Source organism: Manis pentadactyla, chromosome 1, assembly GCF_030020395.1.
Source record: "Manis pentadactyla isolate mManPen7 chromosome 1, mManPen7.hap1, whole genome shotgun sequence".
Classification (NCBI taxonomy): Eukaryota; Metazoa; Chordata; class Mammalia; order Pholidota; family Manidae; genus Manis; species Manis pentadactyla.
The window spans coordinates 66,224,283-66,248,214 of NC_080019.1; the positions used below are offsets into that span (position 1 = coordinate 66,224,283).

At 36.4% G+C, this 23,932-nt stretch overlaps 1 protein-coding gene across 1 annotated transcript in view; it reads right to left on the bottom strand.

Moving 5' to 3' along the window:
• Positions 1-985: 985 nt before the first annotated feature.
• The window catches only part of LOC118908166 (ubiquitin-like modifier-activating enzyme 5), a 29,403-nt gene continuing 6,456 nt past the window's right edge, over positions 986-23,932 (bottom strand). Inside the window, 10 exon segments of the mRNA XM_057497961.1 lie at positions 986-3,209; positions 3,741-3,847; positions 3,992-4,067; positions 4,329-4,464; positions 12,414-12,541; positions 12,732-12,836; positions 13,692-13,776; positions 14,410-14,496; positions 15,684-15,793; positions 18,183-18,273. Coding sequence (XP_057353944.1) covers positions 3,126-3,209; positions 3,741-3,847; positions 3,992-4,067; positions 4,329-4,464; positions 12,414-12,541; positions 12,732-12,836; positions 13,692-13,776; positions 14,410-14,496; positions 15,684-15,793; positions 18,183-18,273 — 1,009 coding nt within the window. The 3' untranslated portion in view covers positions 986-3,125.

A 23,932-nucleotide genomic window follows, 5' to 3' on the forward strand; every position in this document is an offset into this window, starting at 1 on the left:
GGTAGTCCCCTCCTTAGTGTAAAACTTAGTTCATTGCATAAGCTTGGTTTTTTAATATCTGGAGACTCCCCACATCTCCATATCTAATGTTGTCATTAAGCTGTGGCATTTGACTGTGATGGATGAGGAACAGGTGTGGCACCCACTGGGCAATGAAGAAACACATTTTTGCTTGTATTACTGAGGAAGATCAGTAGGTACCAAGCCATCTCTAAAACTTAGGTTTCTATTACACTGCTTCTCCCATTATGATTATTCATAAATCAATCTGTTTATCCATGTCTCATAGGAGGATATTAAACATTTTCAAGGGCTTACCCAAATAGGTCAAGTTAGTTTAGAATACTTTAATAGTAATTTCAGAAACCAGTGGTTCAAGTGAGCACTCTTTTTTTTTAATAAGAAAAAAATATTGAAGCCTTGCCATTATATGAAAGAGCATTAAAGATTTATGAAAGCCTGGGTCAGATGCATCCTCGAGTTGGAGAAACATTAAAAAATTTAGCTGTGTTTAGGTAAGAATTTTCTCACTTTACTGATAAAGCCAAACTCTGTTTTAGAGCAGCTATTTCACTCATCATAAAACAAAGAATGTTTGTTGCTGAATGTTTCTTCTTGCAGGGAGAGGAATTGTTTTTGTTGATATACAAAAAAAAAAAATTAAACTAGTATCCAGAAGCGAAATGAAGGTTGCATGGTATGTTTTGTAGAGGAGTGTGTCAGGTAAGTAGTGAAGGATGGTTTACATTTGCAACTACCTGGCTCTGGGTATAATATGGGGAATTTCCTGTCCTCAGAGCTAATTTACTAAGGACATGTTGTCTTTTGCTTTGTGTATCTCAGTATGCAAAGAATACCTTACTTTCCTTAGCAATTTCACTGCATCCGTTATTATAACATGGTCTTAATGATGTCTATGTGAGACACTGAAATGTTCCTTAGCAGTCAGTACATAGAGAAAGGAGAAGAGTTTGGGTATTCTATTTTACTGGTCTGAATGGATGCATTAGAAAAAGCAAAATGAAAAAATAAGCAAATATTCACAACTTGATTTTTTTGTATCCTCTTAAGATCACTGCAAATTGTTAAGTGGTTTTATTTTCATCTTAAGAATTTTTTTCTCTCAAAGCTATGAAGAAGGGGATTTTGAAAAAGCTGCTGAACTATACAAAAGGGCAATGGAAATAAAAAGAAGCAGAAACATCACTTTTGGGTGGAAAAGCTCCTTCCCTACAGTCATCAGATGGAGGAGACACATTTAGCTTAAAAACAACCCATTCTCCTAATGTTTTCCTTCATCAAGGACAAAGGTAATAGCAGCAATTAAAATTCACTACAATTGCATCTTATGATAATTAAGAGAAGTTTGGAACATTAGAATCTTATTTTGAAAATGTTTTTAAGAAAATTTATTTTTACTTTGTGTGACTTAACCGATATTTTTATGAAATTTTATTGGGCCACATTGAAGTCTGAGTCATGATTGTGTCTGTTTTTAGTTGCTTAAAAGAATTAACTTTTCTATTGTATGGAATACAAGGATACAGACACATTAGAATCCTAAGACAACATGAAGAGTTGGTCACAAAGAGTGCATTGGTCTCTTCAACAAAAGCTGCAGAGCAGACAAAGAGTTCAAGAATTCCATGATTCTTTTACTCTCTCAAGAGCTCCTTTACACTCACCATTCGTTTTCTTGCTCTTAGCCTGGCCCAATTCTCTACCTCAAAAAAAAGTTTCAAGGAATAAAGGGATAATGTTTATGAAAGGCTTCAATTATTCTTCTGTAAAATGAACTAGTAATAGGAATCTGTGCTACATTAAAAAAAAAATTTCCTTTTCTTTAAGCAGATTGGACCAAGCCCTCTGCTTTCCATGCTCTACACTGTACACTGTTTTACTGTGTATGTAGCTACATCATGTCTGAAATCACTAATGCAGTAACAAGTCAAGATCTATAGCAAACTTTAGCTTTTCCTCAAATATGAACATCACATTCTCCTCCATTTTCTCTCTTAAATGGCCTAAATCTGTCTCTTCATTTATTTCAAACTCAAATTAAGTCTGCCATCAGATACTAAAAATTAAATTTTTAAAAAATGAAATATTTTTATAGGTCTCATACTTATTGCCATATTTTGTACCACTTATGTATTTACATGTAATAAAATCTTCAATTTTAATACCCAAGATTCTCTCATGTTGTGGATAAAGTGAAGGTTCCTATGGCCAGGATTCTCACCTGGCCCTGGTCGGCTTGCTCACTATACACATATGGACAATACACTGTTAATTGATGCTATATAATAAAGAGCTCCACCTAGTGCTCTGGGCTACATGGCTACATGGCTGCATGGCTGCAGGAGAGCAGATATATAGGCCACAGATTAATTTCTTTTCCTTAGTGGAAAAATACAACTAGTACTTCCTCAAAGTACCTTTATCTGTCTGTTCATGAAGAAAGCTTCTTTTTATTTGCCATTGTCTTGTTTTGAATATATAATTCACGAGTTTACAAATTATTCCAATGACTACATTTCAGCTTATATTTCATTAGGAACTATTTAAGAGGATATATATTTTTTTAAGTTAAAAGATTTTAAATTCATTGTTGGCCAATCTAATAGTGTACAGTTTTCTTGTACAGAGCAATTCCAAACATGAGTAGATGCCGGCCAGCTCTACTCAATACTTTGGGCCTCTAGTCCTTTTCCCTGTATCTGAGAACTACAAACTACTGTTTGCCCATGGCCTCAGACAATAGGCCACAAAGATTATTGGAAATAAAAGGGGTACAGCATCAATTTGGTCCTTTCTTCCCAACCCTCCCAAAAGGCCAAAACATTTCAATGGCTAAATTTTCAATATGATTTATAACTGCTTACAATAATCCCTTTAAGTTTCCTTAATGGAATAACACATGAGTTTTAGGAGAGTTACTTAGTTGATTTAGCTAAAGGCTGAAAAGCAACAAGGAACAGTCATGGTACTTTCAAAAAGTACAATAATTCCATGGAAAGTACACATCACTTAATGTTGCCCTAAGTTATTTTCAGTTCTGAAATGATTTCAGTTGAAGGGAATAGGCTTAAACACAGGAAATAACATATAGGCTAGTCTGTTATCTACATATTCTTCATCTTGGCCATGAGGTCTTCCAAGCTTTCACCAGAATCTTCCACTGTTACCTCAGGTACAGAATCGTTTTCCTATCAACAAATGAGGGAAACACAGTAAAAATAAATAAATAACCACATAAAATTCTTGATGCTTTGGAACATATAATCAGTAAGCTTTAACCTCATTCAAAAGTTTACAAAGTAAATTTTATTTAATAAATATGCCTTCTGATTTTTAGAAAAGACAAAGTCTTTTACTTCCCCCACTAGTCTTTTGGTTTACAAGGCAGTAAATTTATTCTTGAGATCTCTACTGAAGTGGTATTTTTACATAGTAGTGTGGCTAAAACTATCAAATACAAAAATACCTTCATTTAATCAAAATCTATTTCCACTGATCCACTAATAAGTGAACAAAACTATTTCTTGTCTATGTTCAGTTTATAGACATGGTATGTGTTTTTCCTATCAATACTGAATACCTCTCTTTTACACATCTTAATGCCTGTAGTGTAAAATACCTAAAATAGAAAATACTGCCTTGGCAATATAAAATAGGATTAAGAAGAAAGAAGACTCTTGCATGATATTTACTGATGGTAAGTCAGATTTTAGATGTACCTTTTTGGGAATTGTATATGCCACTGTAATTACTTCAGGTAAGTCAGAAACTGGACCTGAAGAATTTTTCAGTTCCTCTTCTGAAACCTCAGATACCAACTCAATACCTATAAAATTAAGTTTGATCTTATAACAATTTTAAAGAACTTAATAAGCAATCATTATTTAAAATTTGTATACTCTTAATTATATTCCCTCCCACAAATGATTTCATTTAATGCTGCCATTTCAATTAATGAAAAAATTCCTACCCCACTCATTGTCTTCATGTGTTATCGTTTCCTCTTCATGAACAACCTCCTGTTTGGGCAGTGCTGCTACCTTTTTCTGTAGAAACCAAACAGTATCAAGGTTTCTTACTCATTTCTCAGTTCTCTGAAGCATTAATCAAGAATTCAGACAAGATTTTTATCTTACCAAAAGCAACAAAGGACTCTGAACAGCTTTTTCATTTTTGAAGTATGGTGAATAAATTAAAATTTTAAAGTCCAAAATCCATTTCTCTTGTATTCCAAATATAAATAATTGTTCCTTTTAAAAAAAATTATCCTATATATCTCTCATACATTCTAACAGATTGATATATACATTATATTCGTCCTGTTGCTTCCTGCAATTTCTATCAACACACTGAGGATTTGGCTTCATGGACATAGTAGGAAATAAATCCTGCATTGCATTGTATCCAAGGTAAAAACTAACAGTGCCCAAATTTAACAGAAACCTAGAAAAACAAAGTAGACTTAAATTAAAAAAAATAAAACCATAAATGTATTAGAACAAAGTAACTGAATTAAAAAAAATAGTTTTGAAGTAGGTAATGATTTCTGTAACAAGCAATCCAGGAAACAAATTTTTTATCTTGTTTACAGAGCATGGCTTATAGTAGATATTTGTTAAATGAATACAAGAAAGAAGAGATTACTCCATTTCAACCATAGAACACACTATTACTATATTTTGAAACTCTAATAAAGATAAAATGCTGTCAAACTATGACATGTCAACAACTTTAAGAAGATACTGATTTTAGGTTAAAATGTGAGAGAAGTATACCTTAAAAATCTTAGATATGGTACTTAATCTAACTACTTTAATACTTTTAAGTTTTTATATGTGACCTACTATAAAGTTTAAAATCTTAAATGTGCAACTCCATAAAATTTTACAGAAGTCTTTAGCCACAAAATCACTAACAGGTCAAAATATAGAGAGCATTTCCACTGTGTCATTAAACTCCCCAGTCAAATCTGATTCCTTTTAGAAGCTTATATAGAAAGGGAAAAATCACATATGAAGGACAAAACAACAAAGGAGAAATATACAAATGCATGTTGTTAATATAAAATAAAGACAGCGGAGCCAAGATCGCGGTGTGAGTAGGACAGTGGGAATCTCCTCCCAAACACATATATATTTTTGAAAATACAACAAATACAACTAATCCTAAAAGAGAGACCAGAAGATACAGGACAACAGCCAGACCACATCCACAACAGGGAGAACCCAGCACCTCGTGAAGGGGATAAGATACAAGCCCCAACCCGGCGGGACCCGAGGCCCCCCAACCCAGCTCCTGGCGGGAGGAGAGGAGTCCGAGCAGGGAGGGAGAGGGAGCCCAGGACTGCTAAACATCCAGCCCTAGCCATCCGCACCAGAGCACACAGTGCGTGTGTGGGGTGCTGGAAACTAGGGAAACAGGGCAGTAAGACCGGTGAGTGGGTCCTGAAGCCAGTGCCCCTGGGACAAAGAAAAGCGAGTGCTTTTTGAAAGTCTTAAAAGGACAGGGACCCCACAGCTGGACGGAAGCATCCTGGGTCACAGTCCAGCAGCTGGAAATTCCAGGGAACTCCGGGCACATTAACCCCCTGGGCAACAGCTCTGAGACCCCTAACGGAGGCAAACAGCCAAACAGCCCCCCGTCCATTACCCCTCCGGGGCCCCAACATAGCAGAGCAGCAGCCTGAGGCTGGCCAGGCCCACAGCAAGGGAGCTTCCTCCATACCGGCAGGGCAAGATACAGAGACCCAGTCTACATGCAATTGCCCAACACAAGCCACTAGGGGTCGCAGTTGTCCCAGTAAAGAAAGGCCAGGAGCCAAGTGGAAAGAGTCTTGACTCTCCCAGCTGACAGATGCATCAATAGCACTCCACTGCACCTATCAACATGAAAAGGCAAAAAAATTTGATCCAGACAAGACTAACCCAGACAGCTTTGACATCTTCTACATCTTCCCCTGAGAAGGAACCTGGGGAGATAGATTTAACCAATCTTCCTGAAAAAGAATTCAAAACAAAAGTCATAACCGTGCTGATGGACTTGCAGAGAAATATGCAAGAACTAAGGAGGGAGAATACAGAAATAAAACAATCTCTGTAAGGACATCAAAACAGAATGGACGAGATGCAAGAGACCATTAATGGACTAGAAAACAGAGAACAGGAACACAGAGAAGCTGATGCAGAGAGAGATAAAAGGATCTCCAGGAATGAAAGAATTTTAAGAGAGTTGAGTGACCAATCGAAACGGAACAATATCCACATTATAGGGGTACCAGAAGAAGAAGAGAGAGAAAAATGGATAGAAAGTGTCTCTGAAGAAATAATTGCTGAAAACTTCCCCAAACTAGGGGAGGAAATGGCTTCTTAGACCACAGAGGTACACAGAACTCCCATGACAAGGGATCCAAGGAGGGCAACACAAACACATATAATAATTAAAATGGCAAAGATCAAAGACAAGGACAAAGTATTAAAGGCAGCCAGAGAGAAAAAAAAGGTCACCTACAAAGGAAAACCCATCAGGCTATCATCAGACTTCTCAACAGAAACCCTACAGGCCAGAAGAGAATGGCATGATATACTTACTGCAATGAAACAGAAGGGCCTCGAATCAAGAATACTGTATCCAGTACGATTATCATTTAAATATGAAGGAGGGATTAAACAATTCCCAGACAATCAAAAATTGAGGGAATTTGCCTCCTACAAACCACCTCTACAGGGCATCTTACAAGGACTGCTCTAGATGGGAGCACTCCTAAAAAGAGCACAGAAAAAAACACCTAAAATACGAAGAAGGGAGGAGAAGGAATAAGAAGGGAGAGAAATAAAGAATCATCAGATCGTGTTTATAATAGCTCAATAAGCGAGTTAAGTTAGACAGTAAGATAGTAAAGAAGCTAACCTTGAACCTTAGGTAACCACAAACTTAAAGCCTGCAATGGCAATAAGTACATACCTTTCAATAATCACCCTAAATGTAAATGGACTGAATGCACCAATCAAAAGACACAGAGTAATAGAATGGATAAAAAAGCAAGACCCATCCATTTGCTCCTTACAAGGGACTCACCTCAAACCCAAAGACATGTACAGACTAAAAGTCAAGGGATGAAAAAACATATTTCAGGCAAACAACAGTGAGAAGAAAGCGGGGATTGCAGTACTAATACCAGACAAAATAGACTTCAAAACAAAGAAAGTAACAAGAGATAAAGAAGGACACTACATAATGATAAAGGGCTCAGTCCAACAAGAGGATATACCCATTCTAAATATATATGCACCCAAACAGGTGCCGCAGCATATGTGAAACAAATACTAACAGAACTAAAGGGGGAAATAGACTGCAATGCATTCATTCTAGGAGACTTCAACACACCACTCACCCCAAATGATAGATCCACCGGGCAGAAAATAAGTAAGGACACAGAAGCACTGAACAACACAGTAGAGCAGATGGACCTAATAGACATCTATAGAACTCTACATCCAAAAGCAGCGGGATATACATTCTTCTCAAGTGCACATGGAACATTCTCCAGAATAGACCACATACTAGGCCAAAAAAAGAGCCTCAGTAAATTCAAAAAGATTGAAATCCTACCAACCAACTTTTCAGACTACAAAGGCATAAAACTAGAAATAAACTGTACAAAGAAAGCAAAAAGGCTCACAAACACATGGAGGCTTAACAACACGCTCCTAAATAATCAATGGATCAATGACCAAATCAAAATGGAGATCCAGCAATATATGGAAACAAAGGACAACAACAACACAAAGCCCCAGCTACTGTGGGACACAGCAAAAGCAGTCTTAAGAGGAAAGTATATAGCAATCCAGGCATACTTAAAGAAGGAAGAACAATCCCAAATGAATGGTCTAATGTCACAATTATCGAAACTGGAAAAAGAAGAACAAATGAGGCCTAAGGTCAGCAGAAGGAGGGACATAATAAAGATCAGAGAAGAAATAAATAAAATAGAGAAGAATAAAACAATAGCAAAAATCAATGAAACTAAGAGCTGGTTCTTCGAGAAAATAAACAAAATAGACAAGCCTCTAGCCAGACTTATTAAGAGGAAAAGAGAGTCAACACAAATCAACAGAATCAGAAACGAGAAAGGAAAAATCACGAGGGACCCACAGAAATACAAAGAATTATTAGAGAGTACTATGAAAATCTATAATGTAACAAGCTGGGCAACCTTGGAGAAATGGACAACTTCCTAGAAAAATACAACCTTCTAAGACTGAACCAGAAAGAAACAGAAAATCTAAACAGACCAATTACCAGCAATGAAATTGAAGTGGTAATCAAAAAACTACCAAAGAACAAAACCCTCGGGAGAGATGGATTTACCTTGGAATTTTATCAGACATACAGAGAAGACATAATACCCATTCTCCTTAAAGTTTTCTAAAAAATAGAAGAGGAGGGAATACTCCCAAACTCATTCTATGAAGCCAATATCTCCCTAATTCCAAAACTAGGCAAAGACCCCACCAAAAAAGAAAACTACAGACCAATACCCCTGATGAACATAGATGCAAAAATACTCAACAAAATATTAGCAAACCGAATTCAAAAGTACATCAAGAGGATCATACACCATGACCAAGTGGGATTCATCCCGGGGATGCAAGGATGCTACAACATTCGAAAATCCATCAACATCATCCACCACATCAACAAAAAGAAAGACAAAAACCACATGATCATCTCCATATATGCTGAAAAAGCATTCGATAAAATTCAACATCCATTCATGATAAAAACTCTCAACAAAATGGGTATAGAGGGCAAGTACCTCAACAAAATAAAGGCCATATATGACAAACCCACAGCCAACATTATACTGAACAGTGAGAAGCTGAAAGCTTTTCCTCTGCGATCGGGAACAAGACAGGGATGCCCACTATCCCCACTGTTATTCAACATAGTACTGGAGGTCCTAGCCATGGCAATTAGACAAAACAAAGAAATACAAGGAATCCAGATTGGTAAAGAAGAAGTTAAACTGTCACTATTTGCAGATGACATGATATGGAACATAAAAAACCCTAAAGACTCCACTCCAAAACTACTAGAGCTAATATCAGAATTCAGCGAAGCTGCAGGATACAAAATTAACACGCAGAAATCTGTGGCTTTCCTATACACTAACAATAAACTAATAGAAAGAGAAATCAGGAAGACAATTCCATTCACAATAGCATCAAAAAGAATAAAAGACCTAGGGATAAACCTAACCAAGGAAGTGAAAGACCTATACCCTGAAAACTATAAGACAGTGTTAAGAGAAATTAAAGAGGTCACTAACAAATGGAAACTCATCCCATGCTCCTGGCTAGGAAGAATTAATATCGTCAAAATGGCCATCCTGCCCAAAGCAATATACAGATTCGATGCAATCCCTATCAAACTACCAACAGCATTCTTCAATGAACTGGATCAAATAGTTCAAAAATTCATATGGAAACACCAAAGACCCCGAATAGCTAAAGCAATCCTGAGAAGGAAGAATAAAGTGGGGGGGATCTCACTCCCCAACTTCAAGCTCTACTACAAAGCCTCAGTAATCAAGAAAATTTGGTACTGGCACAAGAACAGAGCCACAGACCAATGGAACAGAATAGAGACTCTGAACATTAACCCAAACATATATGGTCAACTAATATATGATAAAGGAGCCATGGACATACAATGGGGAAATGACAGTCTCTTCAACAGATGGTGTTGGCAAAACTGGACAGCTACATGTAAGAGAATGAAACTGGATCACTGTCTAACCCTATACACAAAAGTAAATTCGAAATGGATCAAAGACTTGAATGTAAGTCATGAAACCATGAAACTCTTAGAAAAAAACATAGGCAAAAATCTCTTAGACATAAACATGAGTGACCTCTTCTTGAACATATCTCCCCGGGCAAGGGAAACAAACGCAAAAATGAACAAATGGGATTATATCAAGCTGAAAAGCTTCTGTACAGCAAAGGACACCATGAATAGAACAAAAAGGTATCCTACAGTATGGGAGAATATATTTGAAAATGACAGATCCAATAAAGGGTTGACATCCAAAATATATAAAGAGCTCACGCACCTCAACAAACAAAAAGCAAATAACCCAATAAAAAAATGGGCACAGAATCTGAAAAGACACTTCTCCAAAGAAGAAATTCAGATGGCCAAAAGACACATGAAAAGATGCTCCACATCGCTTGTCATCAGAGAAATGCAAATTAAAACCACAATGAGATATCATCTCACACCAGTAAGGATGGCTACCATCCAAAAGACAAACAACAACAAATGTTGGCGAGGTTGTGGAGAATGGGGAACCCTCCTACACTGCTGGTGGTAATGTAAATTAGTTCAACCATTGTGGAAAGCAGTATGGAGGTTCCTCAAAATGCTCAAAATAGAAATACCATTTGACCCACGAATTCCACTTCTAGGAATTTACCCCAAGAATGCAGCACTCCAGTTTGAAAAAGACAGATGCACACCCATGTTTATCGGTGCACTATTTACAATGGCCAAGACATGGAAGCAACCTAAATGTCCATCAGTAGATGAATGGATAAATAAGATACGGTATATATACACAACGGAATATTACGCAGCCATAAGAAAAAAACATATGCTACCATTTGCAACAACATGGATGGAGCTAGAGGGTATTATGCTCAGTGAAATAAGCCAGGCGGAGAAAGACAAGTACCAAATGATTTCACTCATATGTGGAGTATAAGAACAAAGAAAAACTGAAGGAACAAAACAGCAGCAGACTCACAGAACCCAAGAATGGACTAATAGTTACCAATGGGAAAGGGATTGGGGAGGACGGGTGGGAAGGGTGGGATAAGGGCGGGAAAAAAAGAAAGGGGGCATTACGATTAGCATGTATAGTTTGCGGGGGACACGGGGAGGGTTGTGCAACACAGAGAAGACAAATAGTGATTTTACAGCATCTTACTATGTTGATGGACAGTGACTGTGAACGGGGATGTGGGGGGACTTGGTGAAGGGGGGAGCCTAGTAAACATAATGTCCTTCATGTAATTGTAGATTAATGATACCAAAATAAAATAAAAAAATAAAAAAAAATAATAAAATAAAATAAAGACAAAACTGAGCAAAGGATACAAGCAATTCACAGAAAAATGTAAGTGCTCAACCCTTGCCACAAATCACTGAAAACTGAAATGACATCCATTTTCACTATCATATTTACAAAGAGTAAAGTAGATGATATCCAGCATTACCAAGATGTGGGTGAACCAGATACTCTTACACTGCGATGGATATGTCCAACCCTTTTGAAGGAGAAATTTAGTAATGTCTGTCAAAATAAACATTGCATAAACTCAAATTCCACTACTAAAATTTCACACTAAGAAAGTCTAGTGTACAAAAACATTTGCGATATTTTGTTTGCAGCATTATTAAATAGCAAAAAAATCTATAACTAGCCTAAAAGTCCATAAATAGAGGGCTGGCTAAATATGACACATCCTTAAGAAAATACTTTGCAGCAATGATTTTGTTTCCCTTTTTCACATCATACTATAAAATGTTTTGTTTAGATAGGGCCTACTGAAGTTTATACAATCTATCTACTCTTAAATGAAATAGCCCTACACAGTTGCCTTGAGAGTGTTTAGGTATGCTTTTTATAATTTCACAGTTCTGGTATCAGACACCTTCCTGTATCATGTTGCAGTTTGTTTTATCATACTGGAAGCTTAAGAAACATAACTTAGGCTTATTACAGTTGTAAAGTGAGGAAAAAATGGCCGGAATTAGGGAATACTTAATGGGGTTCCGCTTTCAGTAAAGGGTGAGTTGGTTCTAAAACCCTTAGACATTAATTTTAGCTGCAAAGAAGGCTTTGTTCTTTTTAGCTATAGTTTAGCTGGATATCTGTTTTTGGATAGCAAAGAGATAACCCTCAATGTTTAATCACACTCAGATTATTTTATTTACAGTTATATCAAGATAATGGAAGAAAGTGTATTTATGCCTAAATCACCAACCTTTGGTCAAACCTGCAGAGATTTAAATTATTTGGTTAATGTTTCATAAATAAATACACCAGTACTACAGTACCACTTAACATGGGCTATTCCAAATGCAGGGAGTGGGTGCATATATAAATTTATATATATGTAATATTAATTTATGTTTAAATTAAACACGTTAAGACATTCATATATAAAAATACATATATAAAATAAAAAATATATGTATTTCTAAAGCTAAATTAAAAAAAACTAAAATAATTAGCTAGTAATTCCAGTATTTTAAATACTTCTTGAAATACTTTTATTTCTATCACAGGTAAACAAGACAATTCAGAATAACTATCCCTCACTCACTTTAACACATTTTGGACCAAGATCCCAGCAACCACACCCATAGTGGTAGGAAGACTGGCTGCACCAACACCTTCTCGTTACAGACTCTTTTCATCAATATTTGCAGCAACTACATGTGGGGGAGCACACTGCATGAAAACAAAAGAAAATATATTTCAAAGTAAAGAGGAAAAAGTGTTAAGGAGTTCAAAATAATATTCCATCATGTTCAAAGTTTGCTTTTTCTTTGAACTGTAATACATTTTCAATGCCCCAGGAACTCTAGTATTTAAGAGTGAAAAATAACCCAAAATGAGACCCAAAATGAGTCATGCATACTGCGAAACAAGCAGATTCTCCAGGAATTATGAGCTGTATATGCTCAGAAACTGCATTTTCACTGACCCCAGATTCCATCCATGTTTGTCCAAGTTCATTACAAGCCTTAGTAGAAATAGGTAGAAACATAAAAGAGCAAAAAAGTAATTTACCTAAGCTCTTTTCATGAAAATTGAGGTAAAGTAAATGGATTACCAAGGGTTTTTAAAAATGTTCAGAATAAAAGAGGAAAGTTGTAAATAATGGAATTCCTTGGCAACTGCCACTGTGTATAAACTGACAGCATTCAAGTAAGCAGTCAATAAATATTAATTAAAATGAACCATAGTTTATTAAATTTATTAATATAAAACTTCATTTTTCAAAAACAATTTCAGCAAAAAAGATGCAAAATGTCATTTGAAAAGTTGGAACACAAATATTCAAAAAAAAATCTTTATTTTTGAGAAACCATGTTTGTAGGCAATTTATACATATATATTTACTTAAAAATAAAGTAACAAAAATTAAAACCATTGCCAACCAAAAGACATTATATACAGTCAATTACTTTAAAAATTGTACATCAATCATGTATATAAATGTTGAATCACTGTGTTGTACACCTGAAACTAATGTAATATAATACTGTGTGTCAACTACCCTTCAATAAAAAAAAAAAAAAAAAAAAAAGGAGAAAAAAAAAAATTGTACATCAGAAGTTTTCTATTTTGTGGTTTCCCCTATTTGGCACATGAGAGAGTAGGATACTGAAATATAAGATAAAACAGCAAGGCTAGACAAGTCCAACAGTGACCAGAATATATTTCAAAGTAGGCTAAAAGAACATTTGAAATAAAACGCACTATAAAAGGGTTTAAATGCAGAACTTTTTTTAGGATGGGGAATATATACTGATAGACAATACAGAAAAATAAATAAAAACGTGAGTATAACACCTTACAGAATAGAAATACTCACTGTATTTATTGTCATTCGAGCTTCAAAACTGTCCACACAGCTAAGAACTAGGTCACCAGGCTTTCCCTCTTCTAATCCACCATTACTAGGCAAAACAAATCAATTTTATTTGAAAAAATCAAAACACAAAACACATTCTAAGACTATTTGTTCAGTCACATATGTATTCTTTCAGTAAATGCTTGAATATAATTATGCCATAGCAAGTATTTAATATTAAAGACTAGTATATATAGAGTATTGAGTAACTATTATGAATATAATATCAATGATACCAGAGTACTTCTTGTACAAGGCATACATTGGTACAAGAAATAGTCTGTTCACAAAAGTTACCATTTCCCTATCAGCTTTTACTACAAATGTAAAAGTAAAAGCTAACTGAATACAATTCAGTATTTCAGTAGTGTTACAATAGTCTCTGCAGAAAACCACTTTCAGATATAAATACAATCTAGAACACAGAACTTATAATTGAGGATCTCGTTATATCATAACAGAATTTTGTTTTTTGCTTGTTTTTTATTTTGTTGTTACTATTTTGGGGGGATAATATATGCTTTTTACTGAGCTCCTAATATAGAAAAATCACACAAAATTTTTAAGAACAAAAATATGTATCAATCTACCAATAACTGAATTAATCATCAGTAGATTTTCTAATGTTTGTTTAATTGAGCTGGACCATTGTCATAAATACTCCTAAATAAAATTCTACCTTAGTCTATCCATGAAATGTTGAAAGTTTTCTACTGTGGTTATATTGTAGTTGTGTACTTCAAAAAGAACATCAGGATTAATGCTCCTAAGAGGGAAAAAGGAATGATTATACAAACAACTGCTAGGAATAGTAAGGCAAAGCAGGAAAAAGAACTGAAATAGCTGAAGATCATTTAACAGAGCTTAGAAAAATGGAACTCAAGCTATGCAAAGAAACCTCAAAGTTGCCTTCTACCTATTTGGTCCCTCTTCGAGGACTGGGTTCAAAACATGCTGCTTGTCAGAATGATGACAAAAATGTTCCCACGATCTATGTGCTGGGAATTAAGCCTTTATTACCTCAGTTAGCCACAGTTTGGTGTGTATAAAGTGAAGGTTCCTATGGCCAGGATGCTCTGGTTGGCTAGCTCACTACACTCATGTAGGCAATAGTTGTTATTGACTCTAAAGAGCTCTGCCCTGTGCTCTGGGCAACAGGGCTGCACAAAAGTGGAGCGGTGGCAGTGTGAAGACTGAGCCAGCTGCGCGGGTAGAGTGGCCCAGAAGCAGAGACTAAGGAGGATTATAGACCTTCAGTGCTCGACCTATCACCGGGAGAACAAGCTGGGTAATAAACCCTTTCACCCCAAGAACGTTCCACTGTCATTCCCTGGTCTCACTGAATCCATAGTGAACTTGCCCGGGGCTGAAACCCACTGGTAAGACACTCGGCCTGACAAAAGAGTTTCTTTATTCCTTACTCAACTCAGTGCAAGTATGTTTGGGCTACAAACTTGCCAAAGTAAGAGTTGGCAAACTAAGGCCCTCAGGTCAAATCTGACCTGCCATCTGTTCTGCTAAAATCTTCAAGGTAAGAATGGTTTTTACATTTTTAAATGGTTGCAGGGAAAACAAAACAATCAAAAGAACAATATTTCATGACCTGTTAAAATTATATGAAATGTGAATTTCAAAGCCCATAAATGAAAGTTTCATTAGAGCACAGCTATGCTCATTCATTTTTGTAATGCCTACAGCTGTTACCACACTACAACTGCGAAGGTGAGCAGTTTTGACAGAGACCATACGGCCCTCAAAACCGAAAGCAGTTACTATCTAGCCCTATACGGAAAAAGGCTGCCACTGAGATCCAAGATATAAGAGAATTCTTTGTGTAAGTGAAGCATGCATTTTTATAAAGAAAACTCAGGTCCATATATATATAAGAGGTTAACTCATACCAAATGTACAAAGATTTCACTAAAGACAGTCTTTAATTGCTGTTTCATTTACCTCAAAGTATGTTCTGCTGCTTGAACTTTACTTAATCCTGCTTGATGAGGTTGGAAGAAAAGTCTATTCATATTGGCCAGTTCTACCTTGTCATAGTCAAAGAGGAGCAACTAAAATAAAAAATAGTATTCTGATAAAAAACTACCAAAACACAAACTAAAAATACAAAATAAACTAGATTTTGCATTTGATGGGTTTAACAGTTTGACAGCAATATTAGCTGACTCTAAAATACTGGTACCATATACTAACTCATTTACTGCCCATATGAAAAGTAAGTACATTAGGTACTCTACTCTCCTGATCCTGGAAATGAGAAAACTAGGGCAGCTGCCCAAAAGCCACCCAGCTAATAGGCAGTGAAAATGGGATTCAAATTCGGGCATTCTCAATCCAGCATCTGTACCTTAACAACAATGGTACTGCCTGTCTGAATGATTCACTGAGAAAGTAATGTTCATTCCATTTCATTCCAATTTTTAAAAATTGTGCCAAAATCCTAGTTCATTCAGATTTTTTGCTACAAGCTAAAACTAATTAGATAAATGAAATATTTAAGTAAGATAAAAACAAGTGCCATAACTTAAAACTAATTAGTATAACATGACTCCTTTTGTGAATATGACACTATATATACCCACGGCATGGCTAAAACATCATTCCAAATAGATTTTCAACCCATCAGCTAACTGCTGTTCATTTCTATACATTTAGATTTGACAGCATTTGTCCTCCTTCCTCCCTCCTTTCCACACACACACACCATTAAAATGTCCAAAAGATCCCATTTCTTATCAGTACAAGCAAGTTGCACCCAAGGATTTCTAAGGTCCCATCCTTGATCTAAAATTATGTAACTTTGTAATATAATTCTCAGAATCCTAAATTTAACAATAAAACCAAAAATAGGGGAAATGGCCAGGGCAGGGCCAGCAGCCAGGCAGAGGTGGAGGCAGGGACCCTACACAAATGAGATTTTTTTCTTTAAAAAAAAAACCCACACCATAAAAACAACCTAGATATATTTTCTAGAAAACATTATCACTTATACCCTCTATGATAGTGTTCTAACCCTATCTGGAGTCCCCCAAATATGGTTTATTTAAGCTAATTCAACAATATTTATTAGGTCAGGCCAAATACTAAATTTGGTCTTTTGGCCTCACATCTGGTTTATAAGTAAGTTGCAGGAAATCCTAAATTTTGGGTAGGGTCTGGCAACCTGTGTTTTAACAAGCCATCTGAGTGATTCTAATGCACACTCAAACCTGAGAGCCAGGAACCTCCATGGTCTCTACTATCCTGGGTCAATCAGGGAGAGCACTTAGGTCAGCTAAAAGCAACTGTTGGCTGGCTTCTGTAAACCTCTTGAAAGACTCTTAAATGTTAATAAATATTTTTAGGATCTGGTGTGGCCTGTTCTATATTGATAAATAAATGTCAACTTTGAAATCACTTTCTTTTAAAAATTTGGGGCATGGGGCGGACCAATTGTGAGGAAAATGCAAGTTCCTATGGCCAGGATCTTCCCTGACCCTAAGCTACTTGATGTAAATGGTCTACTACTAGTCTGCTGCTTCCACACCCATAGGCAATAGCTATCATTGACTGAGTCACTATATAAAGAGCTCTGCCCAGTGCTCTGGGCAGAGGCAGAGAGACAAGGAGGATTACAGACCTGCAGACTGCTGGATGCAGACATGATTCTAGTGCTTGACCTACCGCTGGGAAAACAAGCTGGGTAATAAACCTTTCACCCGGAGTCACCAGAAGAACATTTCATTGTCATTCCTTGGTCTCACTGAATCCAAAGTGAACTTGCCTGGGGCTGAAACCCTCAGACAAGACACCAATATATTAAAAAGCATTGGTAAACTTTGTGGGGAAAATGCCTGCTTTATCAAAATGACCAAGGGTATACAGTTGTGAAAAGCTTATGTATTCAACCACTGTATATCTAATATCATGGACGCTGGCTTTATAAATCTAAGATTGGCAGACTGATTTCTAGTATAAAGTTATTTCTTTCTACCCACAAGCTAGATAAATTTTAGAAAAAAAGTAAAAAATGGGTGGGTTAAAAAATCTGGAGCATTCCCCAGTTCAATTTTAAGAATAAGAAAGGTACATGCCTTCCAGTCTCTTTTCATAAAGCATATGTTTAAAAATTATGATGTTTCACAGTGTTTCATTCATCTACTTTATCAATTCAACAGCTTTCTTTCCTAGGCTTCTATATCTAAAACACATAAGTCCAAATTGTTTATTATTACCACAAACAAAAAAGTTCCTGAACACAATTAGGTAGTCCTTGTTTATTCAGCAGTAGTATCAGCTTGCATTTGGGTGGGATTATGTCAACTCCCTCAGGCAGAAAGAATAAATATACCACAAATCAATAAACCACTAGTAATGAGGAAGAAAAATCCTAACTTGTACCTAATTTACTCCAGAAGTGAATGGGTTCCCTATATGATAAGCAAAGAGAAATGTTTTTACCTTACCAATGCCACATCTTGTCAGCATTTCAGCAGTCACACTGCCAACTCCACCAACACCTACAATTGCTAACAGCAAAGGTACGGATTTTCTGTGAAATGCAAAATCATATGTGTTAGTTAATAACTCCATCATAAACATCACCATAAACTATTTTCATTTACTGAAATCATCTTCAGAAACTTTTAAAGGTTTATCATACCTCATACTCCCTTACAATTCCCATCTGTTTCAGTGCCATCAGTCGGTTTAAACAAAGAAAAAACTGTTTTAAAACTCACAATCTTTTTAAATTAATAATGATACAAGTAACCATATATCATCAGAAAAATACTAAAACTCAATCATTACTAGTCCTTTAAAAGAGGAGAACTCTTTCAGCTGGCTTTCCCCAGATGAAACTACATCACCTAGGAAGCTTTGAAAACACTGACACTGAATACCCTCCCAGGTGTAACCTATGCAACAATATTTTTTTAAAAAATGAAATGCCATTTATCGAAATATCTGCATGCAGGAAAAAAATAAGGATACTATCCTCCAGCCAGAAGCTGAGGGATTCCACCTCTGTTCTTATGTATCTCTTTTACGAATTATCTCAACAAGATATTTTTAAAAGCTCTTCAGATGTTCTGATGTGAAGCCAAGATTGAGATCTATTGATTTAAGTATTAAGTATCTAGATAAGTAAAAGTGAAATTTCAACATTTTTCTGTGCTTACTTAGTATATGTAAATATTCGATGTTTAACACTAAGATTTAATGTGTAACATCAGCATAATCTCATGGCTGGAATTCCAATCACTTGCCTCTGCCCACAATGGATGATGTCTAATTTAGTAATAACCTATTATATGCTAAGGACACTGAGAGGTACTTTACCTGGTTACTAATCTGTTCTATCTTCAGTGTTTTAGATTTTTTTTAAAAACATATACAGTTTAAACCTATATACGTATACAGTTGCCTCAACATGGGTTTGAACTGCACAGGTCCTCTTTCTTATACATGAACTTTTTCCAATATACTGGAAAATTTTTTTGAGATTTGCAACAATTTGAAAAGTCATTTTCTTTTCTCCAGCTCTATTATAAAAATACAGTATATAACACATATACAAAATATGTGTTACTTGACTATGTTGTAGTGAGGCTTTCAGTCAACAGGCAATTATTTTGTAGTCAAAAGTTACATGTGGATTTGACTATAGGAGTTGGGGGTCAGTGTCCCTAACCCCCAGGTTGTTTCAAGAGTCAACTATACATACAATTCCCATTCATTTACACTCTACAGTCAAATAGTTCTACCAGTCTTGCTAGGAAATTCAGCGGTTTTCTGGCCCCCAACCCCATTTTCCTGTTCTTCCTCACTTCCAATTCTATTATCAACATATCTCTAAATAATGTGCTAACATTTTTATGTCTTGATTTCCAGTTTTAGGTGTTATCTGAAGATTTCATTCTTATCATTGCTCTCCAAAGCACACAAACGCTTCTCATCCCACCAGCCTCTTACTACTGTTGTAGGGTCAGTTTGCTTAGATGTTAAGACCATTTACAACTGGGCAATGCAGTATATTAGAACCTCCTCTTTCCCATACAATCCCCACCCTTGACATTAAAAATTGTTTATCTTTATGCTTAATTTCCTATGTACTTTAACAAATTCAACCCCGATTGTCTAAACTTCCTCAAGATACAGTCATATATATGAGGTATTCTATCAATTTCACCTTCTAAAAGATGTATCTACTAGAATCTTCTGACATGCACCCATCTGCAGACTTACTGCACACACCGCTCCCATTCTGGGATCTCCCATCATCATTATATCACAGACTCTTTCCATTTTTTTTTGTTTTTTTTTGTTTTTTTTTGTTTTTTTTTTTTTTAAATAATTATTTTTTATTGAAGGGTAGTTGACGCACAGTATTACATTACATTAGTTTCAAGTGTACAACACAGTGGTAGAACATTTATATACATAATTCTAGGTTCCAGCTATCCCCCTACCAAGCTGTTACAATATCTTGACTATATTCCTTATGCTATACATTACATCCCGGTTGCTTATTTATTTTACCATTGGAAGACAGTCCTTTTTTTTTTTTTTTTTTTTTTTTTGTGAGGGCACCTCTCATATTTATTGATCAAATGGTTGTTAACGACAATAAAATTCTGTATAGGGGAGTCAGTGCTCAATGCACAATCATTAATCCACCCCAAGCCTAGTTTTCGTCAGTCTCCAATCTTCTGAGGCATAACAAACAAGTTCTTACATGTAGAACAAATTCTTATATAATGAATAAGTTACATAGTGAACAGTACAAGGGCAGTCATCACAGAAACTTTCGGTTTTGCTCATGCATTATAAACTCTAAACAATCAGTTCAAATATGAATACTCATTTGGTTTTTATACTTGATTTATATGTGGATACCACATTTCTCTCTTTATTATTATTATTTTTAATAAAATGCTGAAGTGGTAGGTAGATGCAAGATAAAGGTAGAAAACATAGTTTAGTGTTGTAAGAGAGCAAATGTAGATGATCAGGTGTGTGCCTGTAGACTATGTGTTAATCCAAGCTAGACCAGGGCAATAAAACATCCACATATGCAGAAGATTTCTCTCAGAACAGGGGGGGTGAGGTTCTAAGCCTCACCTCTGTTGATCCCCAATTTCTCACCTGATGGCACCCCTGCGACTGTGCCTGTCTTAGGTTGTCCCTCCCTTGAGGAATCTTACCCGTCTCTGGCTAACCAGTCATCTTCCGGGGCCATACAGGGAAATGTGAAGTTGGTAAGTGAGAGGGAAGACTTATTGTTTGAAAAGGTTAGCTTTTTACTTCTTTGCATATTTATGCCCTGTGGCTTCTATGCCCAGCATTTGTCTTGAGGTATCTTTACCACTTGGAGGAGTTATGATACTCGGTAAATTTGATATGAGGCACGAATTCTATTTAAGGGTTGTAATTAGGAAGGAAGAAGAAAAGCTATAGAAGTAGCAGGCGGAAGAAAACATGGGAAGATTGATTATTTCTTTGACAAATCTTCTTGTAGAGTAACTTCAGCATATATAGGTTTTAAGCTACTACTTAAATTGCGCACACACATTAACATAATAGGAGTATAGTTACATAACCAAAGCATATCTGTAATTACCAGCCATCTCCAGTGAAACCAAGAAAACCAGTTAGGCACCCTAGGCATTTGTGAAAACTTATCTATGATATGGTGGATATTGTCCAACTGAACTTGAACAGTCTGAGAGAAATCAGACAAATTAAAACAACCCATTCCTGGGGACTGTTCACATGCCATATGTTATTTTAACAGTAAATAGTCTGTAGTTGTAAGAGTTTGGAGCGCTACAATTTGCACTTCTCCAAATTCTTGGTTGAGTTCCAACAGTATAGATCCAGTCAAATTTGTTGTTTTACTGTATGCACAGGCCAGCTTAGATATCTCCTTCCTCATTCCCATGGCAAGTCCAGGAACTGGTGGGATGAGTGCATCTACAGCTGTAGCAGTGCGTGGATCTTTGTTGGCGTTTTTTGATGATCATCTTCTGGCATGAGTCTTCCCGAGAGTGCTGATGTTGGAAGTTCTTTTTCATATCGTATCTTAGTTCATTTTCGGGGTAGCCCAATTAGGCTTTGATCCTCTATATAAACACAAACAGACCCTTTGCCTACACTTTTATATGCCCTTTATACCCTTGTGTAGAACTCGTTGGAGGTTACCACACAGGAACTGCTTTTTTTTTTTTTTTTTTGCTTTGTTTTTGGTATCACTAATCTACACTTACATGACGAATATTATGTTTACTAGGCTCTCCCCTATACCAGGTCCCCCCTATAAACCCCTTTACAGTCACTGTCCATCAGCATAGCAAAATGTTGTAGAATCACTACTTGCCTTCTCTGTATTGTACAGCCCTCCCTTTTCTCCTACCCCCCCATGCATGTTAATCTTAATACCCCCCTACTTCTCCCCCCCTTATCCCTCCCTACTCACCCATCCTGCCCAGTCCCTTTCCCTTTGGTACCTGTTAGTCCATTGTTGAGTTCTGTGATTCTGGTGCTGTTTTGTTCCTTCAGTTTTTCCTTTGTTCTTATATTCCACAGATAAGTGAAATCATTTGGTATTTCTCTTTCTCCGCTTGGCTTGTTTCACTGAGCATAATACCCTCCAGCTCCATCCATGTTGCTGCAAATGATTGGATTTGCCCTTTTCTTATGGCTGAGTAGTATTCCATTGTGTATATGTACCACATCTTCTTTATCCATTCATCTATTGATGGACATTTAGGTTGCTTCCAATTCTTGGCTATTGTAAATAGTGCTGCAATAAACATAGGGGTGCATCTGTCTTTCTCAAACTTGATTGCTGTGTTCTTAGGGTAAATTCCTAGGAGTGGAATTCCTGGGTCAAATGGTAAGTCTATTTTGAGTGTTTGGAGGAACCTCCATAATGCTTTCCACAATGGTTGAACTAATTTACATTCCCACCAGCAGTGTAGGAGGGTTCCCCTTTCTCCCCAATCTCGCCAACATTTGTTGTTGTTTGCCTTTTGGATGGCAGCCATCCTTACTGGTGTGAGGTGATACCTCATTGTGGTTTTAATTTGCATTTCTCTGATAATTAGCGATGTGGAGCATCTTTTCATGTGTCTGTTGGCCATCTGTATTTCTTTTTTGGAGAACTGTCTGTTCAGTTCCTCTGCCCATTTTTTAATTGGGTTATTTGTTTTTTGTTTGTTGAGGCGTGTGAGCTCCTTATATATTCTGGACGTCAAGCCTTTATCGGATGTGTCATTTTCAAATATATTCTCCCATACTGTAGGGATCCTTCTTGTTCTATTGATGGTGTCTTTTGCTGTACAGAAGCTTTTCAGCTTAATATAGTCCCACTTACTCATTTTTGCTGTTGTTTTCCTTGCCTGGGGAGATATGTTCAAGAAGAGGTCACTCATGTTTATGTCTAAGAGGTTTTCGCCTATGTTTTCTTCCAAGAGTTTAATGGTTTCATGGCTTACATTCAGGTCTTTGATCCATTTTGAGTTTACTTTTGTATATGGGGTTAGACAATGGTCCAGTTTCATTCTCCTACATGTAGCTGTCCAGTTTTGCCAGCACCACCTGTTGAAGAGACTGTCATTTCGCCATTGTATGTCCATGGCTCCTTTATCAAATATTAATTGACCATATATGTCTGGGTTAATGTCTGGATTCTCTAGTCTGTTCCATTGGTCTGTGGCTCTGTTCTTGTGCCAGTACCAAATTGTCTTGATTACTATGGCTTTATAGTAGAGCTTGAAGTTGGGGAGTGAGATCCCCCCTACTTTATTCTTCTTTCTCAGGATTGCTTTGGCTATTCGGGGTCTTTGGTGTTTCCATATGAATTTTTGAATTATTTGTTCCAGTTCATTGAAGAATGTTGCTGGTAGTTTCATAGGGATTGCATCAAATCTGTATATTGCTTTGGGCAGGATGGCCATTTTGACGATATTAATTCTTCCTAGCCACGAGCATGGGATGAGTTTCCATCTGTTAGTGTCCCCTTTAATTTCTCTTAAGAGTGACTTGTAGTTTTCAGAGTATAAGTCTTTCACTTCTTTGGTTAGGTTTATTCCTAGGTATTTAATTTTTTTTGATGCAATTGTGAATGGAGTTGTTTTCCTGATTTCTCTTTCTGTTGGTTCATTGTTAGTATATAGGAAAACCACAGATTTCTGTGTGTTGATTTC